Source organism: Amblyomma mixtum, chromosome 3 (genome assembly GCF_055824585.1).
Source record: "Amblyomma mixtum isolate Tamu chromosome 3, ASM5582458v1, whole genome shotgun sequence".
NCBI classification, from domain to species: domain Eukaryota; kingdom Metazoa; phylum Arthropoda; class Arachnida; order Ixodida; family Ixodidae; genus Amblyomma; species Amblyomma mixtum.
Window position 1 is genome coordinate 158,787,946 of NC_143014.1, and position 21,105 is coordinate 158,809,050.

At 43.2% G+C, this 21,105-nt stretch overlaps 1 protein-coding gene across 2 annotated transcripts in view; it reads right to left on the reverse strand.

Annotated features, from left to right (window-relative positions):
- The window catches only part of LOC149352497 (integrator complex subunit 8-like), a 77,534-nt gene that overhangs the window by 27,358 nt on the left and 29,071 nt on the right, over positions 1 to 21,105 (reverse strand). The window contains exons 9-17 of one of the 2 annotated variants that reach the window (XM_089581692.1): positions 20,198 to 20,295; positions 19,665 to 19,794; positions 15,663 to 15,727; positions 12,574 to 12,713; positions 10,460 to 10,593; positions 8,414 to 8,521; positions 6,249 to 6,471; positions 3,873 to 3,991; positions 156 to 240 (exon numbers count right to left, since the gene is read on the reverse strand). In XM_089581692.1, coding sequence (XP_089437818.1) covers positions 156 to 240; positions 3,873 to 3,991; positions 6,249 to 6,471; positions 8,414 to 8,521; positions 10,460 to 10,593; positions 12,574 to 12,713; positions 15,663 to 15,727; positions 19,665 to 19,794; positions 20,198 to 20,295 — 1,102 coding nt within the window. The remainder of the gene's footprint in view (positions 1 to 155; positions 241 to 3,872; positions 3,992 to 6,248; positions 6,472 to 8,413; positions 8,522 to 10,459; positions 10,594 to 12,573; positions 12,714 to 15,662; positions 15,728 to 19,664; positions 19,795 to 20,197; positions 20,296 to 21,105) is intronic. The other variant, XM_089581693.1, reaches the window with a different exon arrangement.

Consider the following 21,105-nt stretch of genomic DNA (forward strand, 5'->3'; position numbering starts at 1 on the left):
TGCAACCATCCTCCTAAAAATATGTGATACATGTACCACAACCAATTTTCCACAGCAGTATACCTCACAGACCATATTTTTTCTCATGAGCACTTGAGTACATTTTATCCAATTAAAGACAGGTGACAGAAAACACAAATATCAATGGCACTCACACAAATCCCAAAGCTCCTGGGCAATTGAACGAGTCAACTTGTTCATGCTGATGTCCTTGCAGACTGCAGCCAAAGCCTTGGACAACTGCAGCATGATGTGAAGTGTCAGTCTACGCACAATCTCCTTTAATCTGATATATTTAAGTAAATAAAATTACAGCAACATAAACTGAAACTTGTATAAACTGTAAAGAGACTTTAATGCAGAGAAATTTTTATTGGCCTAACGGCAGTACAGTAAACCAACTACCGTATTTACTCGCATATAGGTCGACCACGAATATAAGTCGACCCAGCCATATTGGGCTCACCGAGAAATAAAAAAAAATTATTTGAATATAAGTCGACCATATCTTTTGAAAAACATGCACATCCAACCTAGGTCAAGCGCACACTTCATCTGACTTTAATCTCTGAAAAGCGAGCAAATATACAGAAACCTAGGCATGTGCAGAAAAAAAACCTGATGTGCTATCAACAGAACCGTTTAAGATATGAAATCTCAGCTTTAAAAAGGTTCACAGATGTATTGCTGACACAACTTTTTCCTCTTTTTCTTATGTGGTACGCCTCCAAAACCTCCCGTGCTTTACTATCACCGCTCCTGCCCAGGACGCCGAAATATACTGCTTCCTAAGCTGTCTACCACGATAAGACTACAGAAATGAGCGAAAGAGCAATGCGGGTACACACAGCAATTCACTGTGTGCACCCGCATGATGATGATGAAGACCTGCATCACGAATATAGGTCGAGGTTCTTTGGTCACGAATATAGGTCGATAACTAATTATGGGCAGCATTTCTGAAAAAGAAAGGTCGACCTAAATGCGAGTAAATACGGTAATAATAATATTCAAGTGCCAAGGAAATATCACTGTCATGACCTGGTTAGCAAAAAAAAAAAAAAAAAAAAACTCAAGACAAAGATTCAAACATTTTAATCAAATAGGAAGCTGTTTACTGGTTCACAGAAAAGCCACAGTCTGCCAGCTTTGCTTGCTTCACGCAAAGGTGACTGACATTTTTCCCAAGAGCACCTAATTGCTCCACATGGTCAAGTGGAAGGTCTTTTGTGAAAACAAAACCCTGAAAGGATCGAACCATCTGTAGGGCCCCCCAGCTCAGCACACAACTTGGGCAGGCTTAGGGGCACTCCCTTAGCATTAGTGGGGGCAGTCGACTTACAATTATGAAAGGTGGAAGTAAGTCCCACGTGAAGCAACGTGCACCTGGCCTGCGGTCTACTGCGGATGCTAGTATTTTTGTTAGAATCTCACATTTTTTTTTTTTCTGTTAAAGCTGGCTCACAACAGTCAGTTTTAATTGTTATAACAGATAACACGTCAATGAAACATTGTAGTAAGTGGATCTTTTACTATAGGATCAAGAGTAAATTTGACAGTGCTATGGTTGTTCATTGTTATAGCCGATATACTAACAGAACTGGTATTGTTTAAGTGGGTTTGCCCGTATAGTTACATCACATCTTCAACTTTGAACAGAACTGATGCTTTCTGGGTGACCAGTTATACTGCCAACTTTGTTGAAGATATAAGGCATAACTCTACTTGACCAATACATAATGCGTAAAGTGAAGTGATTTAAACACAATGTCCTACACATTGTTTTTTGTCCCTTTTGTTGACTGAAATGTATCTAAAAATTCTAATATGCATTCAGGAAAAATAAATGTGCATCACATATGCTCTACTACAGTCTGTAAGGTCCACACAAACTGTGGGTGAACACAGACAACACATATCAGTGCTTCAAGTAAGCAAGAAAAATGGATACTATCAACACTAATGATACCAGACACATGGACACTTCAGACTGAGAATCAGGTCTCTTTGTGTAAAGGCTCATGACGCGAGGCTACATAGAACAAGAGCTGTGCCTTTGACACAAAGGGCATTGGAGGTAAAATGGTCCATCCAAGACCTTTGAAGCCTAAAGGAGCAGCCTGAGAAGCAGTGATCATAGTGGCATCCAAAGTGGAAGCTAAAAGCAAGTGAGAGGAAATCTAAACAAGCTACAATATTGAAGATCAGTTTAATAAATATAAAGAAAGCCTCTCTAGTCCGGCTGTTTGGTCAGGTTTTTGCACTTCTCTTTTTTCTCATATCTTAAGACTAAAAATTCAGGGGCACTTTGACTGTCTAAAGTGCGTAGAGGCGAAAGCGTTTGCCGCACCACTTTGGCTGCTTCTGTGGCACTGGTGGCGTCACATGTAATTGAGTACTAATTACTAAGTGATGACAAATCACTAATTAATGGTTAATTACTGATTTACGGCAGAATACTAATTAGCTGCTAATTAATGGCGCTTAAGCTTCGCCTTTAGGAGTGGAACACGACAGCGTGTTGTAGCACTGCCACGGAACGCCACCACCCGTTCGGCGCGATACCTTGCCGTTTGAGCGCAACGCTTTTTTCAGAAAAGGAAATGGCGCAGTAATTCCCTGTCATCTCGGTGGACACCTGAACCGCACCGTAGAGGAAGGGAGGAAGTGGGAGTGAAAGCAGAAAGACAAAGATGGCCCGTAATGAAGAAAATGAAAATTGTATTTGAGGAAAGGAAATTAAGCAGTAACTGTCTCACATATCTCGGTGGACACCCGTCAAAATTCAGGAGGGGGGTGCACTTTTTTGACCTAAAGTGCGGTCACTGATGTGTGGTTAAGATGTTAAGCTTCGTTCTAAGAGTGGAACGCGACAGCGTCTTGCAACGCTACCAGAGAGTCCATAGAACGCCATCGCCCATTCGGTTCTACGCCTCGCTCGTCGGTAAATTGGTTTTTGAGGAAAGGAAATCTATCTGTCTCTCATATATCGGTGGACACCTAAACCTCGCCGGAAGGGAAGGGAGGAGGATGGCAGAGAGCGAAGACACCGTATTCACTAGACGCGCCTTTGTTCATTCCAAACCATCGAGCTGGCATGGCGGAGTGGATAGCATGCTCGTCTCGCACTCCGAAGACCGGAGTTCGATCCCGAGCTCGACCAATTTCCTACTCGGTTTTATTTATTCATATGGCCTGACTAGAAAAGTTAATTAGGCTAATCGGGTAATTAAGCAATTAACTAAGCTCAGTCCCACTTTCTTGGAGCATCACTATATGATCCCTTCAATTGGTTGCATGGTTGCTAGCCAAAGTACAATTGGCCCCGTTTGAAATTGGCGCACTGTGACGTCACGGCCGTTTCGACCAACTGAAAAGCGTGACATTTCTGTCGACAACTGCTGCTTACAACGATGAGACATTAAAGGCTTTCGCCTTAAAATGTAGCAGCAATGAGTGCCCATGGTGGCCAGGACAATAAGCACTATTCGTGGGTGCTGACCAGAGTAGCTGTTTGCATTTCTCTTACAGAGGTAATAAAAGGGAATAATTTCTCGGCTCAACCAACGAATAATATAGTACTCCAATCCTGAAACCTCCACTTCCGGCACCTAAACGGCTTAACAGCCATGTAGCTGCATTGTTGCTCCTTTCAGGTGCTGCTCCTTTGGTGAAATGAGATGCCTTTCTAGGAAAGGCCTCTGATGACTGCCATGTGATAGGAGCATAGAATTCTTTCTGTATGAACATCTCAGTGCTCAAAAGTAGATGTAACTGGTCACCTTCACTACATGAACTTTCTCGATCATCTGCACATCTTGGCTAACTAAGCACACATTGGACGCTCTTGTCAAACAGCTGGATAAACTCACCTCAAACACGCCTACTGATGCTCGCTGTTTGTTTTCAATCTCAGAAAAGATGTCCCATTCAGACAAGTTCAGAAGCAGTGTGCAGCACAGCTCTGCCATTTCTTGACATGGTCGATAATCTGAGCACCAGAAATAACAGTAACCAGAAAAGCAGGCAAAAATGATTAGAAATGATTCTTAGAACTGTAAAGAGAGAATAAAACTAGTGCTGAGGGGCACAGCCACTTCAACATACCGTATAATGGTCGCACTTTTTTTTTTATTAAATTGACGCAAATTTAGGGGTGCGATCATTACGTGGGGTAAATTAAAAATAAAAAAATTTGAGCCCCGAAAACGCAAACAAGTTGCAGGTCAGACTACCCTTGTCACTCGGGCAACTAGGGCGTGCTACCCGCGGTTACGCCGCTAAACGCGGCTATCGCGAACCAACCTCGGCGATCTTGGCTTACGTCGTTAACCGAGAAGATAAAAGGGCAATTTCGCGGCGCTTAAGCGCCCGCGCAGCGGGCTACCGCCGAGCGCGAACAATTCGCGACTCTTAAGAGTACGAAAAGCGCACGAGCTAGCCCGCTTCAAGAACGTACTTTCTTCGAACTAAATCACGTTCCAAGAGCAACGCATCAAAATAGGCAGTGTGTATAGTGCTGCGCGACGGCGCTTTTATGCAGCCTTCGATCTCCTCTGATGGCGCAGCAACACCGTACGAGAGCAACGTCCCGCGGCACTCAAGCTACGCATTTTACTGCCGTTACGCCGAAAAATGTCCGGTCCCTGCCGCATCGTTAAAGTAGGCGACAAATTCTGTACGCTCGCAGCACCAGATTCCGCGACCTTACCGCAATGATGCGCCCGCGAGCGCGGCGGACGACGGCGCTCTATACTCCCTAGTCGTCGCTAGGCCTAACTTGTTTCGTATCGAAGCCACAGTGGACGGCGCTTTTGAACTGACCAACGCTATAATGAATGTTCTACTTATAGTGCTGCTTTACTGACAACCTAATTGTTTCGTATTGAAAGAAATATATACGATCGATTTCAGCGATGCCTTCGCAGCGGAGCTGGCACATGCAAGCAGATCGGGTCACTCGCGCTGCAACAGCGGCAGCTGCTACGCGGCTGCGAACGTAAAACTAGCCAGTATCGCAGTTATTACTCCTACCAGCAACTCGGTACAGGCCAGCGATCCTCAAGGAGGATTCATTTTATTGCGAAAGCAATACTGCTCACAGTTTGAGCCTTCAGCGTCGTCCTGGCGGATCCACCATTGACCTTTAGCATGTCCTCTATTATGACGTCACGCCAGACCGAGAGAGACAGGGCCCGTGTGCTTCCGCGATGCAACCGCGAGGCGGCGCTGGCGATTGCTTACACGTCACTTCATATGGGCGTGCTATGCGTTTCGCGCTAGAAATGCGGGTTTGCAGTGGTTCTTTCGGTTCATAAAGGATATCTTTCTACTGTCTTCCTTGCACTATAAACTCTGTCTTCAGATAATATGCCCAGATAATGTGGTTTTGTCACAGTCGGATCTAAGAAAGTCGAAGCGGTGTTCAAATGTTCCTGAATATGTGGATATTTTCGAACATTCTGACATTTTCGAATATCAATTTCTCGAACCAAATATGAACCACACATGAAACATACTCGATTCATATTTGAAATTTTGAATATATTCGGACACCCCTAAAAAGGAAGCATAAATGCAGAGCCTCATATGGCATCAATGACATTGCTGGGGCTCAAGTTGAAAACATGTCGTATTTCACCTTTTTATACATCACTGTCAGACTCTTCAGCATTTTCACTTTGTCAACAATGTAAATTACTAATCCTAACTCTGGAGCTCTTAATTCTGCAGGTTACACAGGTAGAGCTTAACAATCCATGCCTATGTAAACAGTCTGATATGGTTGCTGTAGTCTGATATGGTTACTGTGGTCATGTGGCATCCTGACATGGATGTGGCAGTGTGCTAGAGATTGCATTACTCTCTGCTGAGGCTAGCCTTGACATCCAGGCTGCACCTGCCAGTGGCCTGCCAGTTTGTAGCATCCACCACAATCCAATAAACCAATCACTTCAGAAATAATTGTACCGTACTAAACACCATGCCTCTGGCCAGCACTGATAAAAATTTGAATCATCCCCAAACTTAGATCAACCACGACCATATTACAGAAGCTCTACTACCTCCTAAAACGGCACTCCAAAAGAGTAATACCTCCTAAAAGGGCACTCAGACACAAGTATACTTTCCAGCAGACACTGAGAAGTAAGCACTGGAGCGATATAGAAATGGGAAGCAGCTTAAAAACATTGTTTTGCCCGCAAGCAGGGAAAATTTCCACTGCAGTGCCACTAAAAAGCAGTCACCTTTGTCATCTTCAGCATAGTATGCAAGCAGGGAGGTGTGGGCCAGCTGAATAAAGTCTGTGGGCCGGCGCTGAGTGCCAGCTGGCAGTGGCAGAGTGTCGGCTGCCTGCAGGGCCTCTGTGTAGCGCATCTCCGCCACCAACAGGGCTGCTAGGCGACGCCACTGGGGCAGACGAAGTTCTGCCTCCACCGCATGGAACAGCAGCAGTGAGGGTCCGTACAACTGGAGCAGGGAGAGAGACAGGCGAGGGTGCTCATTACTGCAGCTGCCACTAGACAGACAATGCCTCACAATAATTAGGAGGTGAATTCACTAGGACATGCCCCTGAGCAGGTTTAGTCCATTTTAAAATTTTGGCGAAGGATGTCATGTGGTATGAGTGCCCCTGTTATTACACATGTGAGAATGATATGAAAACTCGCAGATAGCCACAAACATGCTCGCTTTGGATGATGATATATGCAGAGAAAAAGAAAACAATAGACGATGAGCATTTAGGTACAAAAGAACCAGGGCTCAATTGTCTGAGAAAAGTTGTAGTGCAAGCTAATGCTAGTTCAAGTGTTGCAAAAAGCAGTCATCTCGCAGGCATAAATGGCAAGCCACTGCTGTGAGTACAACTAAATGGAAGTGTTCCTTGGAGAATCCCCCCAGGATTTTCTCAAAGCTAATCCTGTGAGTGCAAGCTTGAAAAAAAAATGCATAAATACTACTTTTGAGCCTTTCCTGAATTCAGAAAATAGTCTACTTGCAGAATACTTATCTAAAGGGACACTGGGGAGGAATTGAAGTTGGCTTGTATCGATAGAATACCAGCTCCTAAACACAAAAACATCACTCTTTCTGAAAACCAACCTCTTGTAATGTAGAAAAGAGCAAGAACTAAAATACAGGTATCGTCGCCACAGGCCAATCTCGCAAGTACAAGCGTAATGATGAAATAGGAGAAAAGACACCACAGATTTCTGAGGCTGACAAGCGTGCCTGAAGGTTACGTGTTTGATTGATATTGAAGAATGTAAGTTTTGTTTTGAAACCACCAGTGCACTTTTATCACAGAGGAAGACAGAAAAAAAGACAACCCAAATGTTGGAAGTCAAAGAAAACTTGCAACTGGCGGTGCAACAGGTGGCCAGCTGAGTTTCGGTATGTTTTGGGGTGCTTCACGACTATGTGTTCTGCATGCCCACATGGTTTCGTTCGCGCCTCGATTTATAAGGGCAAAGTGCCTCTAAGTGCTCCACGGACGAAGTTCGTGCAACGGCACGGAACTGCGACAAAGAAATAAAGCTGTGTATAGCCAATGTTCAATGTGCCTCCATGTTACCAAACGCACCGCTCAACGCATTCACTTTATCAAAGTACCAAAACGCTGGGCTGCACAACCAGCCCTATGAGGACTATTATTACAGAATTTAAATATGCTCGCACATACCAGTCATTACACATCAGTCGTGACGGTGGTGACAGCGATGCTGCCGACTCCTTGGCACTAGGACTTCCTTGCCAGACTCGCCGCTTCAGCCCTTAAAAGCATCGCACGCTGTGTGCGGTTGAGGTCACTGAATGCAGGCCGCAGTTCTTTGTGAGAACTTCATTGTCAGAATTGGAAACGGGATCCATCGTAACGTTGGTGCAAACGTAAACAAAGCGACGACGGCTGATAGAGGTCTTCAACGTCTGGCTGGGAGTTTTCATTCCGCCTGCTGCTAGGTGGGAGTGCAGCGCTCACTGCCAGTAATTACGTCACAGAGTCCTCGTTTCCATTTTCTGTTGCTTGACGTCCCTCTTCTCCTATTTCGTCATCAGAGAGTCCAGAGTTTGAATCATAGTGGCGGGAGAAAGTTTTTCAACTTCGAATACAAATCGCCTAGCAATAAATGCACCTTTCACTGCTGGACAAGTGGCAACAAAGCCGTGAAATGCCAAACTATCGGATTCTCCTAACAAAAATATTTGTGATAGCATTGCCCTCAGTGTCCCTTCAATGACACCAAACAATGTGAAAGCTGTGCACTTTAAAAACTACCTAACAAAAAGTGACATTTCCCAATGCTTGCTTTGGTTGCAGTGACTGTTCAATTCTTTCGTATGTATCACTTTAATAAAGGCACTGCTGGAATGCTAGAACACTCAAGGCTCCGAAAACACCAGTGATTACTACCTTGAGTGAACGCAGCTCAAGGGCTTTGGCCAGAAGAACAAACATGCGCTCTTGCCACTGCTGTGGGAGGCCCCGATGAAACTCCCGCAAGTTGGGAGTCAGCTGCCACTGTAAAGGCAAAAAAACTTATTTCTAGCACACTGCTTTTATTTGCTTCACCCAATGGATTCTTGTTAAAGCTCATGCTTCTTTATTGCTTGCACGGAAAATGAAATCCAAAATAACTTCAAATGTGCACATGAATAAAGCGTATTACTACAGTCGATTCCCAATACATTGAAATCGAAGGGGATTGTGAAATAGTTTGATATACTGATAATTTAATACATAAAAAACTGCAACAGATAAGCTTATCTATAACCCTGAAGTGTGAATACGGTGCACCCATGCTAGCGGTGCGCTTCCTGCAGTGACGTGGAGACTGCTGGGTGTCGCTAGGCCTAGCTGACTTTGCATCGAAGCTGCAGCAGACGGTGCTGTGCTTTGGATGAAGCCACCGTGATCATAAGAAGTCCAATTCTGTTAATAATATAATATCTCAGTTGAAATTTGGGTGCAGTTGATTTCTGTGTTGCTTTCAGCAGCGAAGCAGGTCACACAGAAGCCGCCGCAAGCCTTCAGTCAGCTAAACTGGCTTCACCATGTGACAACCGGAGCACTGAACGCTGACTACCCCGCATGACAGCAGTGTCGTGTCGAACATAAGCCTGTCAGACTGAAGGCCATCATCAGGCACATCCCACATCCCCCTCGTCACGTGGTTTCACAGCACTAGTGGGGCCCAAGGCCGCGCAGCAGACCCGGCTCTGCGCGTGAAAAGCTATCGCAAGGGCGCCATTAGGAGAACTATTGCTACTTGCTACTAGCAGGGCTGCTTGCAGAGCTACTTGCAGGGGTGCAGAACGGAGTTTGATATGAATGTTCTGCTTAACGGGAGTTTGATCAACATGAACACTGCTACACTTTTGCATTATGATATTCTGACATATAAGCAATAATTCGGCATATCTAGGATTGACTGCATTCAGACTACACAAAAACATGTGATACAGCTTTATGAACTTTACACTGATACAAGTAACAAACAACAACCACACAACAGAACCTGCTTTTTGGGGTTCTTTCTGACACATAGACACTAACGCTCAATTCAAGCATGCTGCTTTCAAAAACATAAAGCCTCAGTATAAGTGCAAGCAGGTTTACTCAAATTGTTTAAACAACATTATGAAACTTGGGAAAGACAAAACCTGCAACGACTGGCCAATAATAACACAATGAAACCTCGTTAATTTGAGCTGTATGGGAGAGAAAAAAGAACGCTCAAATTATCTAAAGGTTGAATTACAAAATGGCCCCAAAAAAACTGCTGCACATCTGCATCCCGGTAGCTTCATTAGAGGAAAAGCTTAGCTTTGGTCATCTGCTGCTGAGAAGAGAACTGCATGGCAGTGACAATTGAAACAGTTCCACCAAATGCTTTACTGCATGCACACTGCAGGCGATGCCGACAAGCATGCAGCTATGTGGAAAGATCAGATGCAGTGCTGCTACACTAGAAGAACTGAAGAACCACGTGGACTGAAACTCGATGTGTTGTAGACGCTTGTAAAAAGAATAAGTTACATACCAATCAGCATCCGAAATGGTGCACAGCTAGGCTGGCTAGTTCGTTGATGTTTGGTCAATAGTCATCACTGCCGCAGGCAGGCGGTGAAGCTCAGAAAGTGAAACCATGTGGCCAGACTATTTTTCGGCCTACTGTCGAGTCCACTGACCACCGCCATACCAACCATTGCATGCATGTCTGAGTAGTGTGGGTAACAATGCATCATGCAAATCAGTATAAAGGACGCATATTTGGACAATTGCTTGCAGCATCTGAATTAGTGAGCATTCTATGCCACAGACTTACATGCCCATCGGCTGGGACTACGCTCAGTTCAAATTATCTGAACTTCTGCATTAATACAGGTTGAATTAATGAGGCTTTGCTGTATCCAGAACAAGCACTGGACCGGAAATCAGAACAAAAAAAAAACTTACATGTGAGCTCAGCGATGTTAATCGGACAGGAGGTGAAACGCCCTGGAGTAATTTGATGAGAGAGACAATCTCCTCTGGATCATGAGAAGCCACAAGTGCTCGCTCCATTCTTCCTATGTTTGTGGCCGCATTTTCTAGCCATGCAAAAAAACACAAAACTTAATTTTACTTGCAGTTCCATGGTAAGCATCGGTTTCACAAGAAAAATAATATGATAAATGTGAAAAAAACAACAACAAAGTATTCGTGCTGCTTGCATTTACAGAGGCTCGCACGCTGCACAAGTACTAACACTGACAAGTAAATAAACTGAAACAGGAAAAGAAGCAAAAACAAGGTGACTATTTCTGGAATAGGTCATAGCATTCAAGAAGGTGTGCACATAACAAATTCAGCAATACACTTTCCCCTTTCCACTTTAATAATTTGCCAGGCTTCAAGAATAAACAGTACTATTCATGCGGACTACTGCTAAGAACAATGGCTCAGCAAGCTGCTGTAGAAGAAAAATTGCAGTGCGACCTCTGCAGACAAACAGCGAGAGACTTACAGGAAAGCTGAAATGGTTTTTTGAGCACTCAAGGTGATTCAAGGATTCAAATGTATGAAGCTTCTAAGTGAAGCATGCCAAGGTGCTTTGTGCTAGCATTGCCGATTAAAACAGTGACAATGTTCAGGCTTCTCTTCACTGCGTCAAAGCAGTACGGAAAAACTCCTCATGATGTCACTGCAGCTAAAATTTTTTAGCTTGAAAAAAAAATAATCTAGAAAGCATCAAATTTGGCACTTAAAGATTTTTTTAATCATACCCCAAAAAATTTTCCTCTGAGAGCAGCTAAGAAATGACTTTAAAAAATGTTTTTGTGACTGCAAGTACCAAAAAAGTGGCTGCTGATGCAGCTATAGCGCTAGTTTTCTCAAAAATGTTTTTACGGCCAGACTTCCTGATTGCAGAAAGCATAACATGACAATGGCATCACGGATTTTCATGTGGTATATTGCAGTGTGCTCCTTGGTAAATAAATTATGCAGTGGCATTCCTACATTTTTGAATGACTTTTCCGTTTTTTTCCCTCTGCAACTATTCTGATGTGACAATAATTAGTGCATTATGCAAGCATGGATATAATGTTCGGCGTAGAAAAAAATCAGGCCGATAAAAATATATGGAGAATGTCACTGCATGAACCATTCCTTTGGTTAAAATTTAACAGCGACCGCAGGCTATGTTTTGTTCTAATGCCAGGCTTTCTACAAGTTTGGTATAGCAATGAAGCACATAAAAAATTATAACGTAAAAACCACTGAAGATATACCATTGAAAACTTGTAGCTAATAATTTGGTGAACTTCTAAAAAAGGCTGCCAAATTTCATCATTCTACGACAAAAAATAAAAAAAGTCCCCCCCCCCCCCCCCTCCACTTTCCCCCGGAACACGTGTGCCCCTCCCATTTAATTCCAACTGCCTTCACCCACACGCTGCCGCGTGTCGTCCGACACCACACCACCATGCCTCGTGAGCTTTACCTTTGGAGGCTTTGATTTTCTTCCTTCAAGCAACTGTTTCTTCCCTGTAAACGTTGGTTGGTTGATGGGGTTTAACATCCCAAAGCGACTCAGGCTGTGACAGATGCTGTAGTGAAGGGATCTGGAAATTTCGACCGCCTAGGGTTCCTTAACGTGCACTGACATCGCACAGTACATGACGCCATCCTTGCAGCCCCTGCCTAGTGCTGTACACTACGGAGAAGCCTGAATGGCTATGTGGCTTCATTCGGAGATTACATCACATTTTAAAACGCTAGCACAAAAGGACTTTGCATTCTTTACATGCAAGTTCCACACATTCAGCTCCTTTAAGATCACTGAATTCTCAAACCTCTTCAGTTGCCCTTTAATGAAGGGAAAGGCAGAAACATTGGCCTGAGGCAGACTGCTTTTACCAGTCGCTCTAAATTGAGGTTTGGAGAAAAAGTCACTCTGGGTGATGACAAGCGCAGATAGAGAATGGGTGCGAAAATGCAACACAAAAGCTGGTTACTAGTGGACCTGTTCCTAGCCAGTAGACAGGTACTGCACTGTGTAAAAAGCCACAGACTGTGCACAGACTGACCAGCAAAAGAGACTCTTTCCAAAGGAATCTTGGGTGGAACTTCAGCTGGTGGCGTCACTTGCTCAGAGGGAAAGCACTTGCGCAGCACACCTGAGCAGGACAGCACCTTGGCAACATCTGCTGAGGCATTGCACACGTACCTGGAAAGTGAGGTGCAAATGCAAGGCAGCATGCGGCTCGTATGTGGGGTACGAAATTGTAGTATTTACTCGAATCTAGGCTGGCCTCGATTCTAAGCTGACGCCTGAAAGTTGAAGGCGAAATAAAAAAAACTTTCCTCGAAGGTAAGCTGAGCGAAAAAATAACTGAGAATGATAGCATGGACAGCATGCAAATGGAATTTATTTCCATGATCCTGCTCCCGCTCACTCGTCCTCGTCATCGCTGACCTCCTCATCACAGTCCTCTCCTTACAGTGTACAATACTCTGATGCGGTACCGTCAAAGTTGCTTGGCAGCCTCCACATGCGCGCGATGCGCTCTAAAACATTACAAGTCTCAGGACTCCGTTTCGTCTGCGAGTGATTTAATCCGAGACTCGTGCAGCAACGAGTCTGAAGATGCTGCAAAATGCTGAAGATGACTCAGTTTTGACATAAGTGATTATGGAAGCCAGCCTGAAACACAGGCGGCCACACTCCGATGCACAACTATATAGTGTTCCCAGTTTTGTAGCAAGAATACTATTCAAGATAGAACTGATTTTTTTGCAGACAGTGGCCGATAGAATAACAAACATTTTGCACATTACAGAAAATTTTAAAATGTTTTCTTTTTAAATACAAGCATGTCCTCACAAATTTTTTAGAATTTTTTCCTAAAATGTCGTTTTTAGCAAATAAATTTTTTGTTGCAACAAGTAATTTGTTGTTTAAACTTATATGCCTAGAAAGCACCTTTATTTAGCTTTGTTTCTGGGTATTGCATTAAATTTTGAATGCAACAGTTTTTATAGAAAGAAAAATGCACTGGAACCTTCAGAAAAACGGTCATCTTCCCCAAGGCAAGGAAAGAGTTAACAGAACCACTCCACTGGATGAAAAGACCGATTAGAGAACCATATAAAATGCAGGGAGGAGTAAACTTAGGGGCATGCGAATAGTGAAATTTGTACTCAAAAATAACTTTGAATGAATACTGTTTAATAGTGGCAAAAAAAGTCGAATCTGAATCAAATTTGGATTATAAAAATTGCACATGAACATCTGAATGAAGAAACATGTAAACCAAAAAAAAAGCAGCTTACTCTACCAAAGGTGCTCACCCATTTCCTTGTTAGTAGTACATCCATTAAATCAATCACTTCCGTCAACGATTCACAGCCAGAATCATGGGGGACATAAAAAATGGCCCAGCTCTAAGGCCACAGTCTGGGGACAGTGTGCCTGACATTACACTTAGTCACCAAGGCATACTAAGTACATTGTAGCAGTTCACTTTCAATGTTCTGTGCAGTAAAGTAACAGCAGAAACATGTCTTAACTCACAAAAGTGTGAGCTGTAATTGCAAACTGCCCTGACACAACACAAGCCACTTCGTCATTTCCATGGCAAACAAGCAACAGAGTTTAAACAGACAAATATCATATGGCATGCAGCTGCAAGGTGTCCCAACACTGCATAACACTACTGACACTTAAGTAGCTATTTTGCAAAACGATACACTGACATCCTGCACGACACTATTTCGCGCACAAATCTTGCATCAAAATTTGCTCAGTGATACATTCTTGCTTAAAGTGGCATTTTTGAGCGCGGCCTGCATCATGCGTGGGTGTGGAAAAAAAAGAGAGAAAGGAAAACACACAATGCAAGTGTGTCGAGAACAAAAGCACTATAAAATAAATGACGCATACAGGGCCTTTTCAATGCACTCCAAATCCAGGTTGCTTCGCCTTCTGGGCTTATTGCTGGTACGTGCTTTTAACAACCAATTTAAAATGTAACACATTACAGCAATAATGCCTACCACTTTTTATTTTTTTCAAGGTACATTCTTTGCCCAGACCTGAGGTAGCCGTAGCGGCAAGCACGTTGACTAGCGTCGAATGCAAAATTGATTGCCATGTCAACTGCCATACCAAATGCAAGACACACAATGCATCAGGCAGGCACACTCAACAGACTGCACGAAGGAACCTGTGCCACTGATGCACGTGCAGCAACCTTTCAGACATAAAATGTAAGAAAAAACTTACCATATTTACTCGCATAGTTGGCACATCCCTAAATTACGACCCTCATTTATATATATATATAAAAAAAAAAACCTTTCCTCGCACTTTTTACGCTCCCTGCTGTGCCAGACCACCAGCACGCAAGCTGGTGCGTGCAAGGCAGGCTTGGGAAGATCGGCACGGCCGTATCACATGCAGCTGCAAAAGGTGTGAGTGGCGAGAAGACACCGCCGTGTCACCCCTCCACTAAAAATTGGAATTGCATGCTGTTTACCCAGCTCGTTCGCGCCGGCAGTCGCTTTCCCGGATGAACAGTTGCGAGAGCAAACTGCTGGTAACCTCAAGAGTTTGCTGTTCATTACACAGCTAGTCAGCCAGGCCACATGCGAGAGCACTGTGTTATCACCTTTTATCTCCATTTGCCCCTGACTGGTGGCTTTGTGACTGTATCGATTTTTTTGACCAACGAGGGGAGGCATGTTGGAGAGTCAACATACAAGCAGCACTATAGCACTTTAAAGACGTGTTCGTGAAATCTCCATGCAATTTGCGCACCCCATTTATGAAGTTGATTAAAAAAAAACAAGAAACAATGGAAACACTCATATTACACGAGTAAATAAGGTAATAATAAATTATGCAGTACAGAGCAGATTAACATTGGCACAGCGATACGGTCTCAAAAGATTTGAAATGGGAAGCAACAATCTCGACGGCAACACATGCATGGCCAACAGTTTGGGGCTCACATTAGTTGAGAATTAAAATATCAAATATATGAAAGTACTAGCACTACTGCATTATTCGACCGATTATCATTCTATTCAGATTCAAAGTTGGGATGTTAGCACGAATCTAGTGAAAGAAAAAATGGGGGGAAATTAAGATGGACAAATAACAATGGCAACATACCCAACGAAATTCCTCATGAAGCCCATTTCTTTTTCGTCCAGAGTTGGTATAACAGCATTTAGTGCCTGGTAACAGAACACAAATGAACAAAAGTAGGCAGCAAAGTTATTTCCAATAAATAATAACACTGAAGGCAAAAATGACCTCTTACGATGAACAGCGTTCCAGTCAAAAAATTATGAAAATATACTGGCAAGTTCCTACGATTTCAAGTCTGAATTTTTTGTATCAGAAGCCTGAATTTATTTCATGAAAAGTTCCAAATGTATTAAATAGTGTAATGCTAAGGAACTGCCCAGGGTACCTTTAATCGATGCAGCTTAAGAAAAGAAAGAATGACCCATATCTGGAGTTTTCTAAGATGAAAAAGTGTTTTTCAGCAGCTGCAAACAACCATTCACAAGTTGTGAAAGGATGTCAATACGTATAACCCGATAAGGCCATTTTCTGAATATTGCTTCAGGGCCTAATCTATTGGCTTGTGTGAAATTTTAGCCTATCCTTAACTCTAAATGCCATAAAAATGAAGAGGCTGTGGCATCAAAACACTGTAAAGTGCACTCAACTGATAATGACCTGGGCTTGCCATGCGCAACTATGGTGCTCTTGACAAACCAATAAGGGCCCGACAAAGGCTACAGCCAGTAAGCAGTTAGTCAACAAGAGTAAAAAAAAAAGAACCTACAATGAACACAGTAATGATGAATTCCACTAATCAGTTTTGGAGCAGAGAGCTGAATTCATGCCAGAGCGACTGAATCTGCCACACGGCAACCCAATCCTGACCGTTCATTGAAACACAAGCATGCTCCAGCAGGGAGCCAGATGGAAGTTCTCATTCGCAACCTTTTCCCAAGAGCTGGGCCTGGCACCCATCTGCACATCCTCGCCTGACGATGACCGGTAATGATTACACAGTATCTTGCACTGAGCTTGTGAGGTGCGGCGCATTTTTCCATGTTGAATGGTCAACGACAACCCGGGCTAAACACTGGGAATGAAAGTATTCTCTGTGTCTGTGTGTACAACATTTGGTTGAATAGTTATGTGCTGCGATATTGATGTGGCTGAAAATTTTTGGCTGCTTGCGAGGCAATTCAGGAAACATTATTTTAGAGGACTATGGACAACAAATTTTTGCTTGCGTATTTTCTTCTTTCAAACTATGCGGTAGGCACTGGTATAAATGGGGCACCCCGTGGGATTCATCAACGACTGCTAAGTAATTTACGATTGAATTTCTTCTTTACGCTGTTTCAGCTTTGGTTTCACCAAACCAAAGATAGCTGTGAGGTGTAGCTGAACTTTAAGTCACATGAGGCACCAAAAAAATGGCAATATAACTGCTGATATGTTGTTTGTTGTAATTCTAGCTCGTGAAGCAGGCTGGTTTAAGTGCTGTTGTGAAATAAAACTAAACATATCAGCGTTTATATTGCAGTTTTTCTGTGCCACGCGTGACCTAAAGTTCAACTGCACGTCACAGCCATTGTCCGGTTGATGAAACCGAAGCTGAAACACCATAAGAGAAAAAATTCGATTATAGATTATTTATCGGTCATAGGCAAATACCATGCACTGATCCATGTATTCTAATGCGTCATTTGAAAAAAGAAAACACGCAATAAAATTAGGTGTCAACAGTCCTTTAATAAGCATCTCTCTAGGCATACATTTCGCCATCGTTGCTGATCTTTGAGCTCCACCAACTACTTTTTGAATTAATCAGGGTGAGAAGTGCAATTGCTCAACCTGACAACGCACTATGATGCCGTAAAAATATAAACAAACGCCCAGGGTTAACTGATGATGTCTCAAGCTGTGCTGAGAACGGGCAAACACAGCCCTGCCATTCCAGAAGTGGTGGCGCCGCACCCCTGGATTTCCGGCTAAAACTGCCTCTGCTTGGAGGATCAAGAACGTGCGTTCTGCCGCGAAGCAGGCTGCTCCAAAATGACAAGTGGAAGCCACACACTCGATACAGATCAACCAGTGGAACATGCTTTTGCCACTGTGGAGCAAGGAATGTTGCTCTAGATTGACCAGTGGAATTTGTCTTAAGCACCGAGACTAGATTGCAACAAAACAATGACCAATGACTTGTTTGAAAGTAAAATCAGTTTGATAACATCCCTGTTACACAGTTTCATCTGCCGGTCAGCCAATGGAAACTGGCTTCAGTCACAGCTGAGCCATCTAAGATGGTGTTACACACTACTAATGCCAATCTCCAGCTTCAACTGTTGTTGACCTAAATGGCAGCAGACTGCACTTACCTGGCACTTTTAGTGGAACCCTAGTGAAGAGGGGCAGTTAATCTCAAGTGAACTTTAGGCACATGCGAATAGTGGTTTTTTGGTTCAAAGCATATATTTTGAATACTTCAGGCATACAAAAAAGGTTGAATGGCATAATAAGCATTTCCAGTATCATGTGCTTTATGAACACACAAGGCCATTACATGAAAAAAAAAAAAAAAAGGAGTACACTGAAGCTTTGTCACACTCACTGAAGCTGTATAGACTTTCTGCAAAAATGGCGATCAGAAATTGGGGGAGCTGAACTGCATGCGGTGCCAATATATCTGCGGGGTGTGAGACCTATATGTGGGGCCTCCGAAGTGCTGCTCTTAACTGTGATTCTGCCGTCGTGCAGCGGTTGCTTCTAAGCGGTGACTCCATGATATCTGCTAGACGTATTAAACACAAATATGCTAAACGGCATCAAAAAAATTACATGCAAGTGCAAAAGAAAAAATATGCCTTACTGAACTGTCCTGGCTCTGCACATTGTTCAGTTGTGGCAAACATGAAGTGCAGAGCTTGCACAGAAATTGCAATTTAGTAAAATAAAATATGATATGATCAAAATCAACAGAATAACAAGAATAGTATCCTTACTTATTAATGCATCTCACATGGTACAATTACATGATGAAGAAGTTCAACTTGGCTTAGCAAAAAGTGCTGTGCTAACAGTTTAGTTCAGCAGCAGTTGGAAAGCTCAACTGCCAATCACTAGAGTGGCAGCTGACAGGTGTTAGCATTGCCAATTCCACTGCAATTTCCACTGCCAAAGTGCCCTAGCAACATGCTGCAATATAAATAGAAAATGCCCAGTAGGCAATAGAGTTGCAGAGCTCAGCATAGTCTTGAGGAAATGAGGAAAAAAAACAAACTTCAAGGCACATTCTGCTGCTGCATTACTCCCATTTCATACTGGAGCCTATATCTTAATGTTTAGTGCAGCTCTGTGAGCTCCTTATCACATTTCTAAGCATGAAAAGGTTTAGCTCTTGTTATCAGCAATCCCCTCCGAGCTTCAACCACGGCCTTATCTGAGGCCCATCTGCCTGCATCAAGCCAGTTTCAAACCAATGACACAAACGTCCTTACACAAGCTACAAATATGGTCAAATTATGCCAGTTGCTTGTACAAATAAAATTAGCCATCAGACTCTTTAAAATTTCAAAATGCCTATTGCACAGAGTTTGGCATGTTAGCTAATGTCAGTATTTCATTAAAAAATCCATGGAAATGTGTCGTTTTTTGTTAGCGCCTGGATTTTTCACAATGGAAGTAGACAGCTACAAAAGTTAGCAGTGCAAGCAAAGGTAGCACCAGTGTGTGCAAGTTGCCATAAATCTTCCTTGCAGTCATAGCAGTATTCACAACAACAGGCAATTCCGCTAAAGAATAATCTCCTACTGTTACCTGTTTGAATTTCAAGAAATAAATAAACCACTGCTAAGCTGCATGAGGGATTAATTGCTTGCCATTCATGTTTCCTTATCTACGGCAGAAATAGTGTTTCAAACAACAGCTCGCCTTCAACCTGCCTTCAAAACATACAGTAGTAATTTCTCTAGTACTAAGCAATCAGAAAAGGTAAAAATATCCACACTGCACCTGGTGCTAACAAGCAATGAATCCAGTTCAAACTGCTTTCTTTTGTGCAACACATGACAACCTGTGAATCAGGTGCCTTAGCATTTTTCTTACCTCATTAAGGAACATGATGCAGCCTTTGTCAAGAGTGGCAAAGTTCACCTGTGCTCCAGATATGAACAGCTCACCACTGATTATGCGGCGCACAGCATTGCACAGAAACACCTGTGCAGCCACCTCAGTGCTGTAGCCAAAAAGAAAAAAGGAGGGGGATGCAAACATAACCATGTGCGAATAATCATAAAAAAAGGCAGGTGTTAAAAACGGTTGAATACATTCATTAAGCATGGAACTGTACTTGCAGGGGATGTGAAAACAGCCTCAAGTACAGAGTATCACAAGTGCTGTTGCAAGCGAATTGTAAGGATAAATACTGGTTAGTTCTCAAATAAGCATTTCTTACTGCCAAATCAGATAACACAATAACAATATAGAGAAACTGAAATTGCTCCCCATGAGATAAATGACCAGTACTAAGGATGAACACATACGAATATACCCTACACACATTTCACTCAATAGAAAATCAAAACTAACTGCATCTGCTCCCCATGCGGTGACAGGAAGAAGAGAGGAGGAATTGTTACCCTGCAACGTTTTGCTGAACATAGAGTTCAGCCATCTCCCTCTCCCACAGAGGGATCTCCCGCTTGACATTGTCCTCCAGCAGTACGGGCACTGTTGACTGCAAAAGAGAGTCAAGGCCGGTTCCATTACTGCACAGTATGGAGCCACACAGCTTTCAAATACTATAGGTTGATCACAGCATATACACTTAAATAGCTATTGTCTGAAATTCTAAGCAATCTGTTTGTTTGATGCCATTTAAAAATGGGCCGCCCTTAATTACACCTCTGCTTCTTTGCTACAGAAAACTGCTTTCTTTTAGCTCAGGAACTTGTAATAATTAAAGCGGCTCTGAAACACCGTCTGAGGAGAGCACATCTACTCACTCAATCACTACATTGTGTTACCATCAAAACCTGAGCCAAATAATAAACTTCTGCACACAGTCGAGAACCTACAACCGCACGCAAAAGTTGGTGACACATTTGCAGCAATTTTTTCATGCTTGCACACCCTCCTCCAAGAGATGGCTATTGGTTAGATTCTTCCAGATGTCAGGCAGTCAGCCTCAGCCTCATTGTTCCAGTGGGTCAGAAAGCTTCCCGAAAATCCCCGTGCGCTTCGGTGGAGGGGCTGGCAGAGGAGCGCCGACCTTTCAGTGTGCAAAAAGTGACGAAAGAAGACGGAAAGGCCCCCAGACACTTGAATTCAAATTTTGACTGCGATAACTCAGCCTCTACAAAGCGCATTAAAAAAATTCTTGCTGGAGGATATTCACGGAGCGGCATGCTTTAACATCCCAGGAATACCACAGCTTTATTGAGAGCCCGTTTCAGAGCCCCTTGAAATGAACAAATTCGTATTTTATGCCATGGTGGCTCATATCGTGACACCAAGCCTGACGACATCCAGATGTGCAGGCCATGAC